Source organism: Podarcis filfolensis (assembly GCF_964270895.1).
Source record: "Podarcis filfolensis genome assembly, chromosome: 10".
In the NCBI taxonomy this organism is placed as follows: domain Eukaryota; kingdom Metazoa; phylum Chordata; class Lepidosauria; order Squamata; family Lacertidae; genus Podarcis; species Podarcis filfolensis.
In genome coordinates, this window is record NC_139612.1 from 56,051,069 (window position 1) to 56,069,370 (window position 18,302).

Sequence of the window (18,302 nt, forward strand, 5' to 3'; positions counted from 1 at the left end):
TTGGGCAGGCAAAAAAATTGAGATGCGTGGCCAGTCAAGTCCCAGCAAACGCAGAGCTAGTTCTTTATCCTGATTGCAAGCCACCTTGACAGTATTAATATGGGAAAGACCAAAGCCATATAGGTGGTCATTTTCTGCTACTTATCTGGCTAGAACCACACTTTAAAAGATGGCTACCACCTTTCCTCGTCCTAATCCTCACCCTTTTCTCTAGCTTGTCGCTACGTTCTCTCCACTGTTATTTTTCCAAAGCAGTTGCTGTTTGATCCTTGCACAGTCACTTTATTTTGAAAAAAATAAATACTTAAAATGGTTCTTGCAGAACCTTGCTCAGGGTTGTGAGCATTCTGATCTTCTCTCTTTGCATTTCTCCTTTGCATCTCTGCCATCAGGGATGCAAATGAAGAGGGGCAGAGGATCATCAAGAGCTTTTTCAAAGCCATCCTGCTCTTCTTCTTTGTGCCTCCAACGCAGGCATCCCCAAACTCAGCCCTCCAGATGTTTTGGGACTACAACTCCCATCACCCCTAGCTAACAGTGGTCAGGGATGATGGGAATTGTAGTCCCAAAACAGCTGGAGGGCCGAGTTTGGGGATGCCTGCTCCAATGTCATAGGTGCAAGGTAGAAGTGTGGAGAGGATCGCAAATCCCTTTCCCCCAAAAGGATTCAGGCAGAAGCCTTACTGTGCTCCCCCTTTCATCCTCCAATGATCAGGGGTGTCAGATGGGTCTCAAGAATATGAGGGTGCATCTCTCCCACCCCCCAGTATGGCCAGCCCTGCATTTCATCAGGCTGAAGCAGTGCATTTTAGCAGATCTGGGGGTACAGTTGAACAGCAGTAATATCTAGGATATCTTGTAATATCTTGTGTGTGTGAAGATGTGGGCTTTCTGCCTCAGGCACCAAAATATATTTGGTAGTCTGTTGCATTCGACTCCACTAACAGGCAGAAAACAGATGCGAGCTGTGTAGCCAGTTTGACAGCCCATGCAGTTCAACTTCAGGCTATCTTTCTCTCCCTACCTGTGTATTTATAAGGCTGATGCCTACTGAAAACTATCTACACAAAACTTACTGTTTGTGCAGGTATTATTTCCACCTCTCTGACCTCTCACTTCCACCTTCTTGACGTTTGAGGGGGTGGGGGGGATGACCTTGGCCCCACATATTATTTTTTGTTTTATTTTTTAGTGCAGAGTTACTTTGTCGATTATGGAGGGAAGAGGTGTTTGTGCTGTGTTTTTTGTGTTCATACTAGTTGTTTTTTAATTATCATTGGATTAGAAGTACATGCAAGAAGCAAGGACCTTGGGGAAAAATCTGAGGCAGCCCAAACTCTCCGATCTTTCTCCTGCTGTCATTGCTCAAACAAACTGGAAATTCGTAGAAGGTTTACTCAAAGAATGTCGAATGAAGGTAAGTATTTTGAGCGTGTGTGTGTGGTAAAAATGTGGTTTGCTGAAAAAAAGACATCTGTGTTGCGAGGCGTGGTTCCACTCCCCTCATTCAAACCCTTCACTGTGGAGTGGCAGCATTGCCCTAAAAGAATGCCCAAATTCTTGCGAGTATACTATAGTTTCCTGTCAAAATGTGTGGGACTATGGCTGTTTTTTATGGTTTACTTACTATGAATGGGATAGGAAGTGGTTTGCATGTAGAGGACTAGTATTTTCCCCTCTTGTGTTAGACTGCAGAGGATTATCCCTTGGGAGAGTCTACAAATCTGATCATCTCACTGGTTCTGCACATACTAAGAGGGAGTCCTGCTTTGTAGCTTATTTCACATAACGATTCAACCAGCCTCAGTGAGGTTCACATCACTAGAAATTAAAGCAAAGCATGATAGATTATCCAGTTGCTGTTTCGCTGCTTTTTGTTTACTAAGATGATTCTAAAGCACCTTTTGCCAAATTTGGGCCACTTGCAAAACCTGAAAATAGATCACAGGAAGAAAGGCAATAAAGCAACAGACAGCAATTAAAATCAGCATAAAAATCAGCTCAGTGGATTCCTTGGGATACTGTTCTGAGTTTCCTTGCTTTGTGTAATGATGTTTGTAAATCCCTTGCTTGTTTGCAGACTAAACGTATGCTGGTAGAGAAGATGGGCCATGAAGCTGTTGAGCTTGGACATGGAGAGGCCAACATTACGGGTCTGGAAGAGAATACGCTCATCGCTAGCCTTTGTGACTTGCTGGAAAGAATTTGGAGTCATGGGCTACTGGTCAAACAGGTCAGTGACTTGGAAGACACAAAGACCCTCAGCCGCTATACTATTTCATACCCCCTTTTAGGACTAAGCTGTCACTCATCTTAGAGTGCTTCTGGGAACGTATGATGTTCACCTTACACTGCTAGACAATTGATTCACCTAGCCCAGGACTGTTGTCTGTTCTGTCCGTGGGTTGCCGGTGCCTCAAGCAGTTACCTGCTTTAGCCCTGATACCTCATGACCGGATGAAACCATGCATGTTGTTGCATGGAACCATCTCAGTAAAGGAGTCTTGAATCCTGAGTCAGACCACTGGTCCATCTAGGTCCATATTGTCTACTCAATTGACAGTATATTTCATCCTCTCGATCGGAAATGGTTGACCTGCACCTATCAATAAAATATAACATCTTTGGAGGCAGCTGTAAGGTGTTTGTTAGTGCTAGTGCTGTTTTTATACCCACAGCAAGCTTATTAAAACATTTTGGTCTTTAGTATCTAATGGAATTCAGGCATTTTATTTATTTGCCAAGGTTTCAGGTAGATGCCTTTCCCAGCCCCTGCTACCTAAGATCATTTTAAATGCAGATACTGAGAGCTGAACATAGAATCTCTTTTTATGCAAAAATGCGCTTACCCACTGAGAGCTATGTTTCTTTTGGTATGGGTTTGGGGCTTTTTGCTACATGGGAGTGCACTCTTTAGGAAAAGCATCATGAGCAAAGCAGCCCTTGCACCTTTGTAGCATGGGTATCAGTGAGTTTGTGATGCAATATAAGGAATATAAGTACTTACACATGCAGCTCTAACTTTGTGGATTGGATGAATGGGTTGAAGTACCTAGAACCATAGAACTGTAGAGTTGGAAGGGGCCCTGAGAGTCATCTAGTGCAACCCCCTACAATGCAGGAATCTCAACTAGATCATACATATAGAATCATAATCAGTCAAGTCAATCAGTCAAAGTGTTATAGGTTAGCTGAATGCCGTGGTGGTGATTGGTTCTGATGCTGGAGTCCAGATATGCAGGGCTCCAAGCCCCATATAAATCTACAGGATAGAAAGCTGCAATTCAGAGTGTGGCCTGCATAGTTCTTCTATTCATAGTTTCACTTGCTGCATGGCAAGAGCCATTGTGGTGTAGCAGTAAAACTGTTGGACTCTGATACAAGACTCTCAGGTTCAAACTTCTGCTGTGAAGCTTATCAGGTGGCCCCGGGGGAAGCCACTCTCTTTAAACCTAACCTGCCTCTCAGACTAAAATGCAGTGTTTTGCTCTGCAGGGAAATATAAAAGTGACACCATAAAACTGATTTAGGTATATCTGCACTGTGCAGCAGGAAAAAGCTGCAAATGGTTTCTAAAAATCTGTTTTGTTTTTAAGGGGAAATCTGCATTGTGGTCCCATTTAATTCAGTACCAGGAGAGGGAAGAGAAACAGGAGCAGCTTGCAGAATCCCCAAGTGAGTACAGAATACTTTGGTCAAGTGGTTTTCTGCAGCATCAATAGCTGAACCTTATAAAGGAAATTTTAACTCAACTACAGGTGATGGCCAAAGAAGGAAGAGAAATAAATGTACTCCTAAAATTTGCTAAGCACCTGCAGAGATTTTGTCTTGGTGTGTTTTGCAGTAATTTCTTCTAGAACTTGATCCTTTGGATCAAAAACTGCTGAGTTGCCCTTATCAGTAAAATATTACAGAAGCAGTTGCATTATTGTTTGTGGGTTGGGTGGTCTTGTATACCCACAGCAAGCTTATATGAGAAGGTTAACTTGTTCTGAAGTATTTAATGGCATTTAAATAGGCTGTTTATTCCCACAATTTTGAAGATGAGTTTTTGCTTCTGGTACAGCTGGAATCAGTTGACAAACACAGACTGTCCACACTGGCTGGTGCTGATGAAAGTTGGGAGTCCTAACAACCTCTTGGAAGGCCACACATTCCTTCTCTAGTCTCTTCCATCCTTGATGCTCTTCCTCTCTCCCCGACCAGGAAGATGGGAAGGAGTTGTCCATATTGGCTGGGAGAGGGACAATAGCATGGAAAGATGGCAAATTGGAGGGGGATAAGAGTGGAGGAGAGAAGGGGTTGCGGGATGGGAGGCGATGATTAAAAAAAAAGACCTAAGGAGGAAGGATTGGAATGAGAAGTAGAGTGTTCCCTTTACTCCAGCTCTAGCCTGTAAAACTTCAATGACATATTTCTGCTTCTAATATATAAAATTTTGTGATGTGTAGCTATTTAATGCTTGGAGCTGGCCAGACTGTTAGGGAGGGATCTGTGTGTTGTTCATGATAATGAAAAGGCTGAAGAGTAGGCACTGAAATTAGACTACACAATTGGGCATAATATGCCTTTTACATGATGGTAATAACTTGCATAATTCCAAACACTTTATCATTTGCATTTCTCATGTGTAAAAAAACACACAACGACGACGTTTGCACGGACGGGCTTGTGTAGCTTTTACAATTATAAAAGTGGAAGCATTTTTTTCTGATTCTTCTTAAATCTACAGAGTCCAGCTCTGGATTAACTAAAGGGAAAAGTAACCAGTAAGCTGCCATGATGTAAAACTGTGGCAGACAAGTAGAAATGTCTTTGCATGACATCCTTCTGCTCCTGGTGGAGTTCTGAAAGAGGCTTAGGATTATTTCTGCAGCTTCCTGATAATGTGTCGCTAACAAATTAATGCAGCTTTCCTCCCCACCCCCCCACTCCACAGTTGCCGTAGGGCCAGAACGAAGGAAGTCTGACACAGGGCTTATGTTACCTACTCTGAGAGTCTCGCTTATCAGTGATATGAGGTATGAGATTCAATATGTAAAATGTTGGCTTAAAATGTTGATACCACAGCCTAAAACTGAATCCTGATGCATATTACAGCTCTATGGCCATCAAATATATTTTGCCTTGGGGTTGTTGTTTTTTGCAATACTTGAGAGCATGGAAAGAATGAGTCAGGGAGAGGAATCTTTTCCCGCACAGCTTCAGGGATGTGATGTGATATGTCAGTATGGTGTAGTGTTAGATTAGACCCAGGGGATATAGGTTCTGATCCCCACTCATCCATGAAGCTCACTCAACAAGTCACAATTCCCTCACTTACTGGGGAAGCCAATCTGTGGTTCCATGTGGGGTGGGGGCAGCAGGCACCCTTTTCTGTGACCATGGGGTATTTGTGCATGCTAGGTAAAAAAAAAGGTAAAGGACCCCTGGATGGTTAAGTCCCGTCAAAGGCGCCTATGGGGTTGCGGCGCTCATCTAGCTTTCAGGCCGAGGGAGCCAGTATTTGTTCACAGACAGCTTTCCAGGTCATGTGGCCAGGATGACTAAACCGCTTCTGGCACAACGGAACACCGTGACAGAAACCAGAGCGCACAGAAACACCGTTTACCTTCCTGCCACAGCAGTACCTATTTATCTACTTGCACTGGCGTGCTTTTGAACTGCTAGGTTGGCAGGAGCTGGGACAGAGCAACGGGAGCTCACCCCATTGGGGGGATTCGAACTGCCGACCTTCCGATCGGCAAGCCCAAGAGGCTCAGTGGTTTAGACCACAGCGCCACCCATGTCCTACAGCCAGCTGGGCAGGAGAGCAAGGGCAGGACTGGTCTCTAGGGAGCCAACCAGAATCTATTCTTGGGCTTCTGTGGGCAGGGCCTGGAAGTGACAGAAGACATTTGTCAACCTAGTCTACTCCTAGGGCTTAAAAGGAGAGCCCCATCTTGTTCTCCTCACCTCAGTCCATTCCAGATAAATAGTCTCCCTCCCACACCAGAACTACTCAGTCTTTCAGAAAAAGAAATGTCCTCTTTGAAAACAGAAGTCCTTGAGCTAACAGAATGACTTTGCTGGGATAACCCATTGTGTCTTCGTACTGAATATTTAAAGTATCCTTGCCAAGAGTCTGAATGTTACCATCAGCCCCAGAGCATAAGGTGGCTGTAATACGTTTCAGTTTTGTGTTATCATCTGTTGTGTCTAATCTGCTTCCCTGAGCATATCTTTGCATGCAGAGGAGAGCATGCTGGGAACAAAGTTTCCACCCTTTGGGTCTGAGTGGAAACAGCCGTCAATGTCCACCTCCATTTTCTTTGGCAAGGTTAGGGAAATTATTTATCTGCCTGTAGTGTTTTGGTACTTTTAAATGGAGCTCATGATCAAAGATGGGAACAGGGAGGCAACCGCTTTGATATAGTCCCCTATCAGAAGGCTTTAAATAGCTAAGCTGAATGTTTCAGCACGATGCGGGTGAATAATGTGTGTGCATCGCATTTCTCAAGGACTTCTGATCACATGCCCAGTTGTGTTGTGCTGGGAAGGCTAAGAGCTGCCTGTCAGAGACTGAGCCAAAAAATGAGGGGGCTGCTTTGCAGCAAGTGTTGGGAGCGCCAGAAGCAAGGCTCTTTTGTAGTTATTTGGATGGTTGCAGTGAGTCACTGCTCAAGGAAGGGGAGGCTGTGGGAGTTGTTAACAAAGGACAAAGGGAGCTGTAGGGGATTATCTCACTGCTTTGAAACAGCCTGCCGGAGTTTCAAGGGCTCGCTTTAGGTCTTAATTGTGTGAAGAGTTGGGAACCACAATAAATTTGTGTCATCTCAGGCAAAACTATTAACTGAGGTCAGGGATGTATGCGGAGCAAATCCTGGCAGGCACTTTGTTTTTGAAAAGCTGCAGGAAGCAATGCAGTGTTTGGGGCTGTGCAAATATATTGTAGCGTATTGCAGTTCTGGCATGTGATATAAGCAGCCTTCTCTTCTTAACTGTTGCAGCTCAGCTGCTGCTGCAGCAGCAACAACAACAACACAACTCCTACCCATGCCAGCATGTATCCCTTCTGGAACTGGGGTAGTGATGGCAGAGGGAGCAGCCATGGTGTGTAGGCTCCTAGTGTGTAGCCAGTGTGGTGTAGTGGTTAGAGCAGTAGACTCGTAATCTGGGGAACTGGGTTCGCGTCTCCGCTCCTCCAGCCTTGGGCTAGTCACACTTCTCTGAAGTCTCTCAGACCCACTCACTTCACAGAGTGTTTGTTGTGCAGGAGGAAGGGAAAGGAGAATGTTAGCCGCTTTGAGACTCCTTCGGGTAGTGATAAAGCGGGATATCAAATCCAAACTCTTCTTCTTCTTCTGTGTGACCCAAAGCTTCTCACATAGTTATGTTATTCCCAGCAGGCCTTGGTGCAGTCTGGTACCTGCACAGCAACTAAGAAGTCTCATTCAGAGGTCTGCTACCTCCTCCCCTATTAAGTCTTTCTAAGAACTGGGAGGAAGCATGATCTGTAGTAACATAGATGAAAATATGTAAGTGTACATGCAGGTCATTCTAGCACGGGTTTATGGGATGGAGAAGGTAATTGGCTCAGTCTCTGAACTATCATTTTGCATCTGTCTCTGATTGACCAACTTTGGTTCCAAAAAAAGAAGGAAAGTATCTCTCTCAAGCTTAAAGTCTTCTCACACCAGTCTCAGTTACTTAGCTGAAAATCCTGCAACATATAAAAAGTGTGTTTCTTTCTTTCTTTCTTTCTTTTTAACTTGTGGGTTTCTTCATTTTCCTTCAGGCACATTCAGAACATGAGTGAAATTAAGACTGATGTTGGCCGAGCCCGAGCCTGGATACGGCTGTCCCTTGAAAAGAAACTTTTGTCTCAGCACCTCAAGCAGCTGCTTTCCAACCAAGCCCTGGCAAAGTAAGCAATGTGGTTGTCACGGATCAGTCCTTTTTAGGGCCCTCATCTGAGGCAAAAAAATTCTGGGTACATTAAACTCAATATATAGGCTTGCTTCTGGATAAACGCATTTTGGAATGTGTTGCAGAGCTCTTTGGTTTCACCTGGGTACTGAAAGCTTCTGTTTTGGTGCTTGAGGTAGCATGGTTTCATGAGAGTTGGATGTCCCTGTTCTAGATCATCAGCTCCAGCAAGCATACCCAATGACAATGGGACTTGTAGTTCAGCAATACCCAGAGGGCCAAAAGTTACTCATACCTGCTCTAGATGCTTAACGCTAGCCCAACATTGACCAACCCACTGTCTTCCATGTGTCTTCAAGTCTCCAATTCCACAGCCATAGTAGGAGTTGTAGTCTGAAACATCTGGAGGTCACTAATGTGACAAAACATGTTTTGGTCACTCCACCACCCTGAACCATTGGACATGGATAGCAACCAACTATGGGGAGACAAAGAACTCTGCATTTTAACAGATGTGGGTACAAGGCTAACAAATGGCTGCTTTACACACACACACACACACACACACACACACACACACATGCCACATATGGCTTTGGATTAGGGTACCTTAAAAACCTCTTGTTATTGTTGTTGTCGTCATTGTCCTTAAGAGTTCTGTAGACAACATGCTGTTTAATCAATAAAATCACTTATGAAGCATAAAGACAAACGATTTCTCCGATACAATCTGCTGTGCGTTGTAACATAATTCAAACCCCCCACCCCACCACTTTATATGCCCTTTTGAAAACAAGTTAGGTGGCTACAAGACTGTACCTAGTATCAACAGAAAGACAGAGAAAGCCATATATCAAGAACTGAATCATCCTTAAAAGTACTTGATTTAGAGCGGTCAGTAGCCCAGCTTGGTATAAGCCCATTTTAGCCCTGGCTGTGCAAACATTTGCTTTTTTCCTAACAAGCTCGCAAAACTTACCGTATTTTTCGCCCTATGGGACACACTTTTTCCCCTCCAAAAATGAAGGGGAAATGTGTGTGCGTCCTATGGGGCAAATACAGGCTTTCGCTGAAGCCTGGAGAGCGAGAGGAGTCGGTGCGCACCGACCCCTCTCGCTCTCCAGGCTTCAGGAAGCTATCCGCAAGCCGTGGGAGAGCCTCCCATGGCTTGTGGAGAGCTGCCTGCACCCCAAAGCCTGGGGCGCGCTGAGCTCTCCCACAGCTTGCGGATAGCAGCCTGTTCTGGGGGCTGGGGTCGGGGGAAATTTGGGCTTCCCCCACCCCAGCCCCGCGCCTGGGGGGGAAATATTTTTTTTCCCTTTATTTCCACCCCAAAAAAACTAGGTGTGCCCTATGGAGCGAAAAATACGGTACCTAAATTATTGCATGCTTCCTATACTGGCATATGAAAGAAATGAAATAAAAACCAGAACTATTGCATTTTTTCATTATGTCTAAGAATTAACAGAAGAAGGAAAAACATAGACAGGTGGTTTTGTTTAGATGGTGCAAGGGCAATTAATCTACTTTTGCCTTTAGTTCTTTCCCCTCATCCAGCACTTCCCTGATATAGTTCTGTTGTTCTCAGGGGCATCTAAACATCTTCCCTGTTATTTGCAGGAAATTGTACAAGCGTTATGCCTTTCTGCGCTGCGAAGAGGAGCGGGAACAGTTCCTGTACCACCTCCTCTCGCTCAACGCTGTGAATTACTTCTGCTTCACAAGTGTCTTCACCACCATCGGTGAGTAGGGTGGAGTCTCATCCTCAGCTTGAGCTGCTCCTGTGTGATAAAAGAATAACTGTGGTCGTCTAACAAAGCCTGAAGTCATGGCTATTGCAATCAGCACTGCTCCCCATCTGGTGTCAAGTTGCTATCTCTTTGCACAAACTGTAGGCGTTCACCTCCTTTGCATGCACAACCCTCCAGATCGTGATAGAATTCAACTCCGATCAGCACAGCCAGCGTGGCCAAAGGTCAGGAAAGATGGGAGTTGTGGTCCAGCAACATCTGGAGCGAGCCAGGTTTTGCGTCCCCATTCAGGGTCCTCTTCCTCTGTTGTTCCCACATTATTCGTGGAAATATATGAAAACTTTTGACCCATATTGTTTGCCTTTCCTGCATGTTTACACAATATATAAGCGAAAGAGGCATTGGTTGCCTTTGACATAGTGAACTGCCCTGACACCTCCAGGTATAGGGCGGTGTATAAGTTGAATTAATAATAATAATAGTAATAGTAATAATAATGGTGATCAGTTCTGTAGTTATGGCTTATATCGGGGCAGAGAACTTGTGACACTCCATATGTTTTTAGACCACATCTCCCATCAGGCCCAATGGCATGGCCAGTGGACAGGGATGATGGAATTTGTATTCAAACAGTTATCTGGAGGACAGTATTATTAGCAACCCCTGCCCATGAAAGATGCTATATTTGAGGCATTGTGAGAAATTTAAATGGCAGTCCCTTGACCCATCTGCCTAATTGGAGCATCAGGAAAAAAATGTACTGAAAGGCAGTTCAGGTTTGATAGCAGGATAGATTGATAGGCACATGGGGGGGGCAGGTGCCATATACGTCTCAAAACTGCACCAGTTTTATGACAGTTCGTTCAATTTTGCCAGAGAGGTGGAGGCGCCAAACTTGCATCTTTACACTAATGGCAATGTGTACAGCAAAGCTCCGTGGAAATAGAACAGCAAGTATGATTTTTTGCCTCCTGACATCCACCCTACCTTCTAAAAATAGCAGCTAATTCCTAAATTTGCTTGTTCTTTTAATTTTGGTTGTGCAGTAATAGCAACACCTAGTGGCTTCTTGCATTATTACATGATAAAAGCTGAACATATACATAGCTAGTTCTATGCTGAAATCGGCAAGGTAAGAAGCACAACCTATTGACTGTCCCTGGGAGGGGGAAATAACCATGCAGAAAACTTTGTCACATTTTTATTTATTTATTTATTACCAAAACTTGGCACTTTCCCAAAATACTGTAAAAGAAGATCCCTGCATTTTAAACCCCACCCCCCAAATTGAGCAGTAAGGAAAGCTCAAATCAGAAATGATGCTGATTGCAAGAATGCAATTAACATGCATGTTTCTTTGTTATGTAAAGAGCAGCTGCGGGGAAGCCTGAGCAGCCTCCAGGAGTGGAAGTTTCTCCTCCTCTCTCCTTCCCCACCTCCCTGCCAAAGTTTGCATTTCAAAGGAGGCTCCATTGTTGCCAGTGGGGGCTTCCCTTTAAAATGCAAAAAGCAGCTGCAGAGAGAGAAGCAAGGGAAGAGGATTAAACCTGCAGGAGCCAAGGGCAAAGTGTTGGCTTACAAAGAAGAGCAGAGATACAGGGCGCTTCCAAGTGCTTCTGAACCCAGGAATGTGTTTTCATTTAAAAAGTTGTTGCTTAACAACAGGGAGTTGGAATTCCCTGCTGATCTACTGCAAATCCCAGAGATTTACCTGGAGATCCCAGTCAGCCTTTCTCTGCAAGTGACACTGTTCTCTTAAAAAAAACAACAACCTTGATGTATGCATCCTGCTACATATTTAGTAGCAACGGTGTTGTTCCTAGTGGGCCTGCAGTACTGAATTTATAATATGAAGCCACCCTTTAAAATGTTCTTTCTTTGCTATTTGCAGTGATTCCATATAGGACGGTGATAATCCCCATTAAAAAACTCAGCAATGCAATCACCACGTCAAACCCATGGATTTGTGTTTCGGGAGAACTGGGAGATACTGGAATAATGCAGATCCCAAAGAACCTTTTAGAAATGACATTTGAGGTGAGTTTTGTGCAGCAGTAGACATCCTAAGGCCCGGGGGCCGGATGCAGCCCAATCGCCTTCTCAATCCGGCCCACGGATGGTCCGGGAATCAGCGTGTTTTTACATGAGTAGAATGTGTGCTTTTATTTAAAATGCATCTCTGGATTATTTGTGGGGCCTGCCTGGTGTTTTTACATGAGTAGAATGTGTGCTTTTATTTAAAATGCACCTCTGGGTTATTTGTGAGGCATAGGAACTGGTTCATTCCCCCCCCCCCAAAAAAAATAGTCTGGCCCACCACATGGTCTGAGGGACGGTGGACCAGCCCATGGCTGAAAAAGGTTGCTGACCCCTGGTTTAGTGCACTGCACTTCCGCCCTGTTTTCAGATGTTGGTTGCTGCCGCTGTCAGGAAACCCTTGTTTAAAATTGTGACACGGGTAGAATTTTAAGCAGCTCCCAGTGGTGCTTTTTAAAAACCTGCAGAAATAACTTGATGACCAGCAAAAGCATGAAGCTTTTTGCTGCAAAAAGGAGCCTGCTTTGCTCTCTGATAGACAACCACAATATATTCTGGTCTCTCGGGGAACAGGGAAGCTTTATAGCTCCTTGTCACTTTCCTTTTTAAAAGCTCGGTAAGGATCATGCTGGCGAAGAGATCTGCCGTTTCTCTGCATTGCTCATAAGATGGCACTCTCTCGTGATTCTTTGGGGACCCATTATGTTTTCATTGAGAGTTATAAACACTGGAAATGATTACGGGCTCACACCAAGCTTCCTTTTGTGATGGTGGCTGGTATTGTATTGCGGCACCAATTTTCATAATAAAAGAGGCGGAGTTCCCTGAGAGTACAGGGAGTTTTCCCCCCATCACAACTGACAGTGCGTGATCCCTGCTTGGCGCATGGCATTTGGTCATGGCCAGAAGTGCCTCACCAGGTACATTTGTCCCGTGCTGGCCTCCCCTCTCCCTCCTGAGAAGCAACAGCAATCTGTCTTCTAGAAATCTAGCAGAGCAGCTATGGCTCATGTGGCGAGTTGCCTTTTGACTCAGCCCACATTTATCACACTCATTTTGATATGTCCTTGTTTACCAGAGGTGTGTAGGGCCCCCCAAATTAGATGGTGATTACTTGGCTATGAAACACACTAGCCTATTACTTGGCTATGAAACGCACTAGCTAGCCTAACCTAGCTCACAAAGGTTGTTATGAGGATAAAATGAGTGGGGGACAGAATTATGTATGTTGCTTTAGAGTCTTTGGGTTTATATGCTTGATAAATAAACTGACTCCATTGCAAAGCATAGTGTTTGACATACATAAGGCTGAAATGAGCAGTGTATCTGTGCTGTTAGATCAGTAGTGGTTCATTCACACACTTATAGGTCATTGCTTGATATTGCAGTCTTTTAAGTTAAGATTCATATGTGGACCAGATCGCACTTGGTCTGATTATAACATTTAGTCATGCTTGGATCATCTGCAATGTACATCCAGGGACTTTGAAATATAGAGACCGCTCCGAGGGAGCAAAGGCTGCCATATTTTGCTGCCTGATTTGAGAAATGAAATAAAATGGGGTGATTTTGGTTGTGTTTATACTAAAAGTAATTAAGCTTGTCCTTTTCTCTTTTCAGTGTCAGAACTTGGGGAAGCTAACTACTGTTCAGATAGGTCATGACAACTCAGGACTGTTAGCCAAATGGCTGGTGGATTGTGTCATGGTCAGGAATGAAATCACAGGGCACACTTACAAGTAAGTCTGGAAGAGTGAAGGAAAACATTATATTAAAGGCAAGCAAGGCTAAACTCCTCTATCTTATTTAAAGTTGAGATGCTAAATATATGAATACGATCACTTTCACTTACTGCTTTGCGGATACATGTCTACTCAAAAGTACAGCAAGTCCCATTGAATTCTATGGGGCTTACTCCCAGGTAAGTGGGTATAAGACTGCAGTCTTAATCATACTTGCAAATTAGTTCATAAGTTTTTTTTAATGTGGGATTACCCTAGCCCTACAGTGACCCCATTCATGTGAACTGATGCAACAAGAAATCCCAAAACTTGTGGTTTAACTGTACGTTAGAGCTTGTGTGGTTATACCTTTCTGACTAGAACACTGAAGCCAGTTCCAACTCCATTTTGTGACCCCTTAGGTTCCCATGTGGAAGATGGTTGGGGAAGGGTGTTGATGATGGTAGCCTGGAGAGGATTCTCATAGGAGAGTTGCTTTCAACAGCATCGGATGAAGATCTCGGGAAGCAGTGCCGAACCCCACCTCAACAGAAATCCCCAACAACAGCCCGGAGATTGAGTATCACTTCTCTCACCGGGAGAAATACAAGTAAGACATAACTTCTTGCGGTAACACCATCAATGATGACATTTTTAACAATTCCCTTTTATCATTTGAACCTTCGAATCTCTTGAGACTGAATTCTGCCCTCCTTTCTTTCCCCCCCCCCCCGCTCCTTTTTTCTGCAGAACCCAATGCAGGACAGATCCAGGAGGGGATCGGGGAGGCTGTGAACAATATTGTGAAGCATTTCCACAAACCTGAAAAAGAGGTACCTTCTCAAACAATTGCAATTATATTAACGTTTCCAAAGGGATGTTAGCAAACCTCTTCCACTGGCTGCTGGGGTGACAAGAGGGTTATGTGGAAGAGGCACAGAATCTTGATCAAATTATAACGTTATGAAATTTCTGGATTCAGATTCATCATTGTGGCAAGCTATGGAGTTCACTACCTAACTGCTCATTGTTGCTGCTCATATGATCCTGCTCTTGAAGCAGACATTCAGCAAATGCCATTACCACCCCACTCTTTTTTATAAATGTATCCAGAGTTTCCTGGTGGAAAGCATGAAATTATGATGGTATCTGTCTTTCAAGCAGTTCAGAACCACATTGTTTTTGCCCACAGTATTTGCAGTGGATGCAAAGGGTTTCTGAATCCATTCAAAGTTTTTAAAACAGGCCAACTAGCTTACAGAAAAGGAAAAGATTAAATATTTTTCTGAGACCAATCTAATATTTTGTTAATTTAGTTGCTGTTTTGCGTAAAATCTTTTACTGTTTTGGTAAGAAGCAAGTTGCACTTAAAACATCCTAACTCAGTTCCCGTCTGGCCAGTTAGGCCAGTTGTGCTCCATTAAATGTTTAAAATTTATTAGATGGCTAAAAAAATGGAATCAGAAAATACAGAAAAGGAAAAGCAGAATTTAACAACCCCAGCATTTGACATGATGTTCAGATATTTGTTCCCATGTGAGCAAATGGGATGTAGATTTCATAAAGCAACTTCTGCAGCACAGAGATGAACAGGCAGGGACTTGGCCATAGCTCACTGCTGTAGCAAATCTCTACCCAACTCTAGATCCTTCTTTCTCAATTAGAAGAACATGCAAGTAGCTCCTGCAACAAAACGTTGGAAGTGTGGATTGCATCTGCTCACTGTTTTCATTCAACCAGCCATGCCTTCCTCCGTATCTCCGGGCAGATCAACACCACATGTTTAAAACACATCCAGTGCACTTTAAAACCCCATGGATTCCCCCAAGGAATCCTGGGAGCTGTAGTTTGTAAAGAGGGGTGTTTTTTGTGTACTTCTGCAAGCTCAAGGTTCCCCCAAGTCCACTGAGATCTCTCTCCTGTGATTGGGTGGTGTAATTTTGGCTAAATAGGGACCAGTACTCAGAATACTAGGGACACGGGTGGCACTGTAGGTTAAACCACAGAGCCTAGGACTTGCCAATCAGAAGGTTGGTGGTTTGAATCCCCGCAACGGGGTGAGCTCCTGTTGCTTGGTCCCTTCCTCCTGCCAACCTAGCAGTTTGAAAGCATGTCAAAGTGCAAGTAGATAAATAGGTACTGCTCCGGCGGGAAGGTAAACAGCGTTTCTGTGCGGTGCTCTGGTTCACCAGAAGTGGCTTAGTCATGCTGGCACCATGACCCGGAAGCTGTACACTGGCTCCCTCGGCCAGTAAAGCGAGATGAGTGCCGCAACCCCAGAGTCTGTCACGACTGGACCAAATGGTCAGGGGTCCCTTTACCTTTACCTTACTCAGAATACTGAGGTTGCTATATATGAGGAATAAAGAATCTGGGGCAATGTCAATTGTTCTTGGCTGCCATTATCTTCTTAGCCCTTGCACCAGAGTAAATCTTGCAAGTATCCAGAAAGGGAGCTGCATCAGCAACAACGCTCTCCCTCACCCTGGTATCTGCTGGCTCCAAAACTGACTCATGAAATGCAGCTTTTGCAGTTCACAAGCGCCCCATCTCTGAACCCAGATCACATTTCCGCTTAAGGTGCAGACATGGAAAACCAAGTTACACTCATCATAACAAGTGTTGAAAGCTGATTAAAAAGCATCCATAGCTAAGGGGGGGAAAATCAGAAGTAGCTTGTGTTGGTATGCCAGTGTTCACAACCATTATTTCTCTTTCTGTAGAGGGGAAGCCTCACTGTTCTCTTGTGTGGAGAAAATGGTCTGGTTGCAGCACTGGAGCAGGTCTTCCACCATGGTTTCAAGTCTGCTCGTATTTTCCATAAGAATGTCTTCATCTGGGACTTCATAGGTAATTGGCACATTCAGTTCAATTGGGGTTTATGGGCCCAATTTCCTGAAGCCCACACGTTTGGACTTCCATGTCATTCTGGTGAAATTGAATGCCGCCATCTCTAACTGGTGGCTACTTGCTGAGAGAACCATTCGGCCAGCCCTACTGTTAGACCATTGGACAATGTGGAATAGTCCACCTTGGTCAACAAGTGGGGGAGCTACTTACAGACCAGCAGCTCAGAAAGAGGGGGGAAGCCTTGTACCATCTCTTGCCTTATTCTCACATTGCTTTCATAGTGTGGGTCATGCTTCTTGATGGATAGGTATCTTGCTACACTGGTAAGATTTTAAATGGGAAGGGAAATGGCACACATAGTTGACTTGGCTACTTCCCACACCACAGCTGCCACTCCCTGAAATTCACAAAGACATTCCATATGCAGTGAAAATTGGATTTTTCTAGGCAGGTCCATATCTTCCTTTGTTTGAACAGGCCTGTATTTGCCAAGTGACCCTTAACTTGCAAGACAGTGTAAAGCAACAGAATGAGCAAAATGCCTTCAAGGCAGTCATTACCTCTGAATTCATGGATACTGTGTGTTAATGTGTTAGGAATGCACTCTGAGGCAATAAATTAGCTGTGATTCTGGAACTGCCTAGGCCAAATTGTCACTCAGGAAATCACTTCAGACATAATGACAAAATGGTTACTTTAACTGTTCCTCATATAATAGTAATTTCAAAGTCCTAATTGCTATGAATCTGTGGCTTCTAGACGCTTAGTTACTGAAGAAGTTGTGCAATCACACCCAACTTGCACAACTGATACAGAATTGTTTTTCATGGTGCAGGTTTTGGATCAAGCTGGGCGTGCTTAAAAGTTTAATACTTTTTTTTTAGCACAAATACAGCCCTGTCTTTAGTTGCATAGCTTCAGTGCTATGTGTTATTTGCACTTGTGAATCCTAGCTAGCTTCTGAAGGGTGTCACTCAACAAAATGGCAGGTTGAAAGGGCTGAGAGATTATTTGCATTTTACATTCAGTGAGCTTTTGTTCTCTCTCTCTCTCTCTCCTCCTACCCCACCATCCACCTTCAGAAAAGGCGGTTGCCTACTTTGAGACCACTGACCAGCTTGGGGACAATGAAGAGGACGTTCTTCTTCAAAAATCCTCCTGCAAAACATTTTGCCACTATGTAAATGCCATCAATACGGCACCACGGAACATAGGGAAGGACGGCAAATTCCAAATTCTAGTTTGCCTTGGAACTCGGTACGTATGTCGTTTGCTCACAAATGTCTTCTAAGATGCAAAAGTCTCCAAAGCTGTTCTCTTCCTTAGCAACACTCTGAGGTCATGTAGACCATTTCCAGCCCCTCAAAATGGGCAACTGAGACTGCGAGTGGCTTGCCCAAAATCACGGTGGCATCATTTGAAGCTGGCTTTTGGAGCCAGGATTTTTTCCAGTAATACCTGTAATATTTTTGACTGGAATCTATTTTTAAGCTCCTCCTCTGTATACGTTTGTTAGATCTCTTTTGAGTTCTTTAGTCTGGATTTTTGAGCAGATTTGAACAGATTTCTGGCAGCTACCAGAAGCTGCTATAGCACTTATTGTAAACTAGCAGTAAAATAGCTTGTTGCTTTCAGCAATCTTGCCTTTTATATGATGTGCACAGATTATTAGGAAATGTATGTTAGCGGACAACCATTTCTCTCAGTCCATACAACAGATACATTATTTTATTTTATTTATTAAATTTATATTAAATTTATATTTATATTTAATATTTATATTTATATTTAAATTTATACAGCCAAGAATCACAGAGCAGTTTACAGTCTATGTCTCAGGGGCTTCTGATTCATCCAAATGTACCCACCCACCTACCCAGTTCACAAAAGATGATGATTTCTCTTGTTGCCAGCTTCAGCCACTTTGCATGAGCAAGATAAGAGTCCTCAACAAACAGTTTCATTACACTGGGAGAATCAGCAGTTAAACACTCTGATTTCTTGGAGATGAGTCTTTCTGACACTGACACAAATA

The 18,302-nt window shown here is 43.8% G+C and overlaps 1 protein-coding gene across 7 annotated transcripts in view; it reads left to right on the top strand.

Moving 5' to 3' along the window:
- DENND5B (DENN domain containing 5B) overlaps window positions 1-18,302 on the top strand; it is a 98,270-nt gene that overhangs the window by 74,102 nt on the left and 5,866 nt on the right. For all 7 annotated transcript variants that reach the window (XM_083572206.1, XM_083572209.1, XM_083572211.1 and 4 more), the window contains 12 exons: window positions 1,286-1,417; window positions 2,081-2,233; window positions 3,597-3,675; window positions 4,940-5,021; window positions 7,778-7,906; window positions 9,529-9,650; window positions 11,551-11,696; window positions 13,317-13,435; window positions 13,840-14,027; window positions 14,168-14,250; window positions 16,141-16,267; window positions 17,350-17,524. In XM_083572206.1, coding sequence (XP_083428332.1) covers window positions 1,286-1,417; window positions 2,081-2,233; window positions 3,597-3,675; window positions 4,940-5,021; window positions 7,778-7,906; window positions 9,529-9,650; window positions 11,551-11,696; window positions 13,317-13,435; window positions 13,840-14,027; window positions 14,168-14,250; window positions 16,141-16,267; window positions 17,350-17,524 — 1,535 coding nt within the window. The remainder of the gene's footprint in view (window positions 1-1,285; window positions 1,418-2,080; window positions 2,234-3,596; window positions 3,676-4,939; window positions 5,022-7,777; window positions 7,907-9,528; window positions 9,651-11,550; window positions 11,697-13,316; window positions 13,436-13,839; window positions 14,028-14,167; window positions 14,251-16,140; window positions 16,268-17,349; window positions 17,525-18,302) is intronic.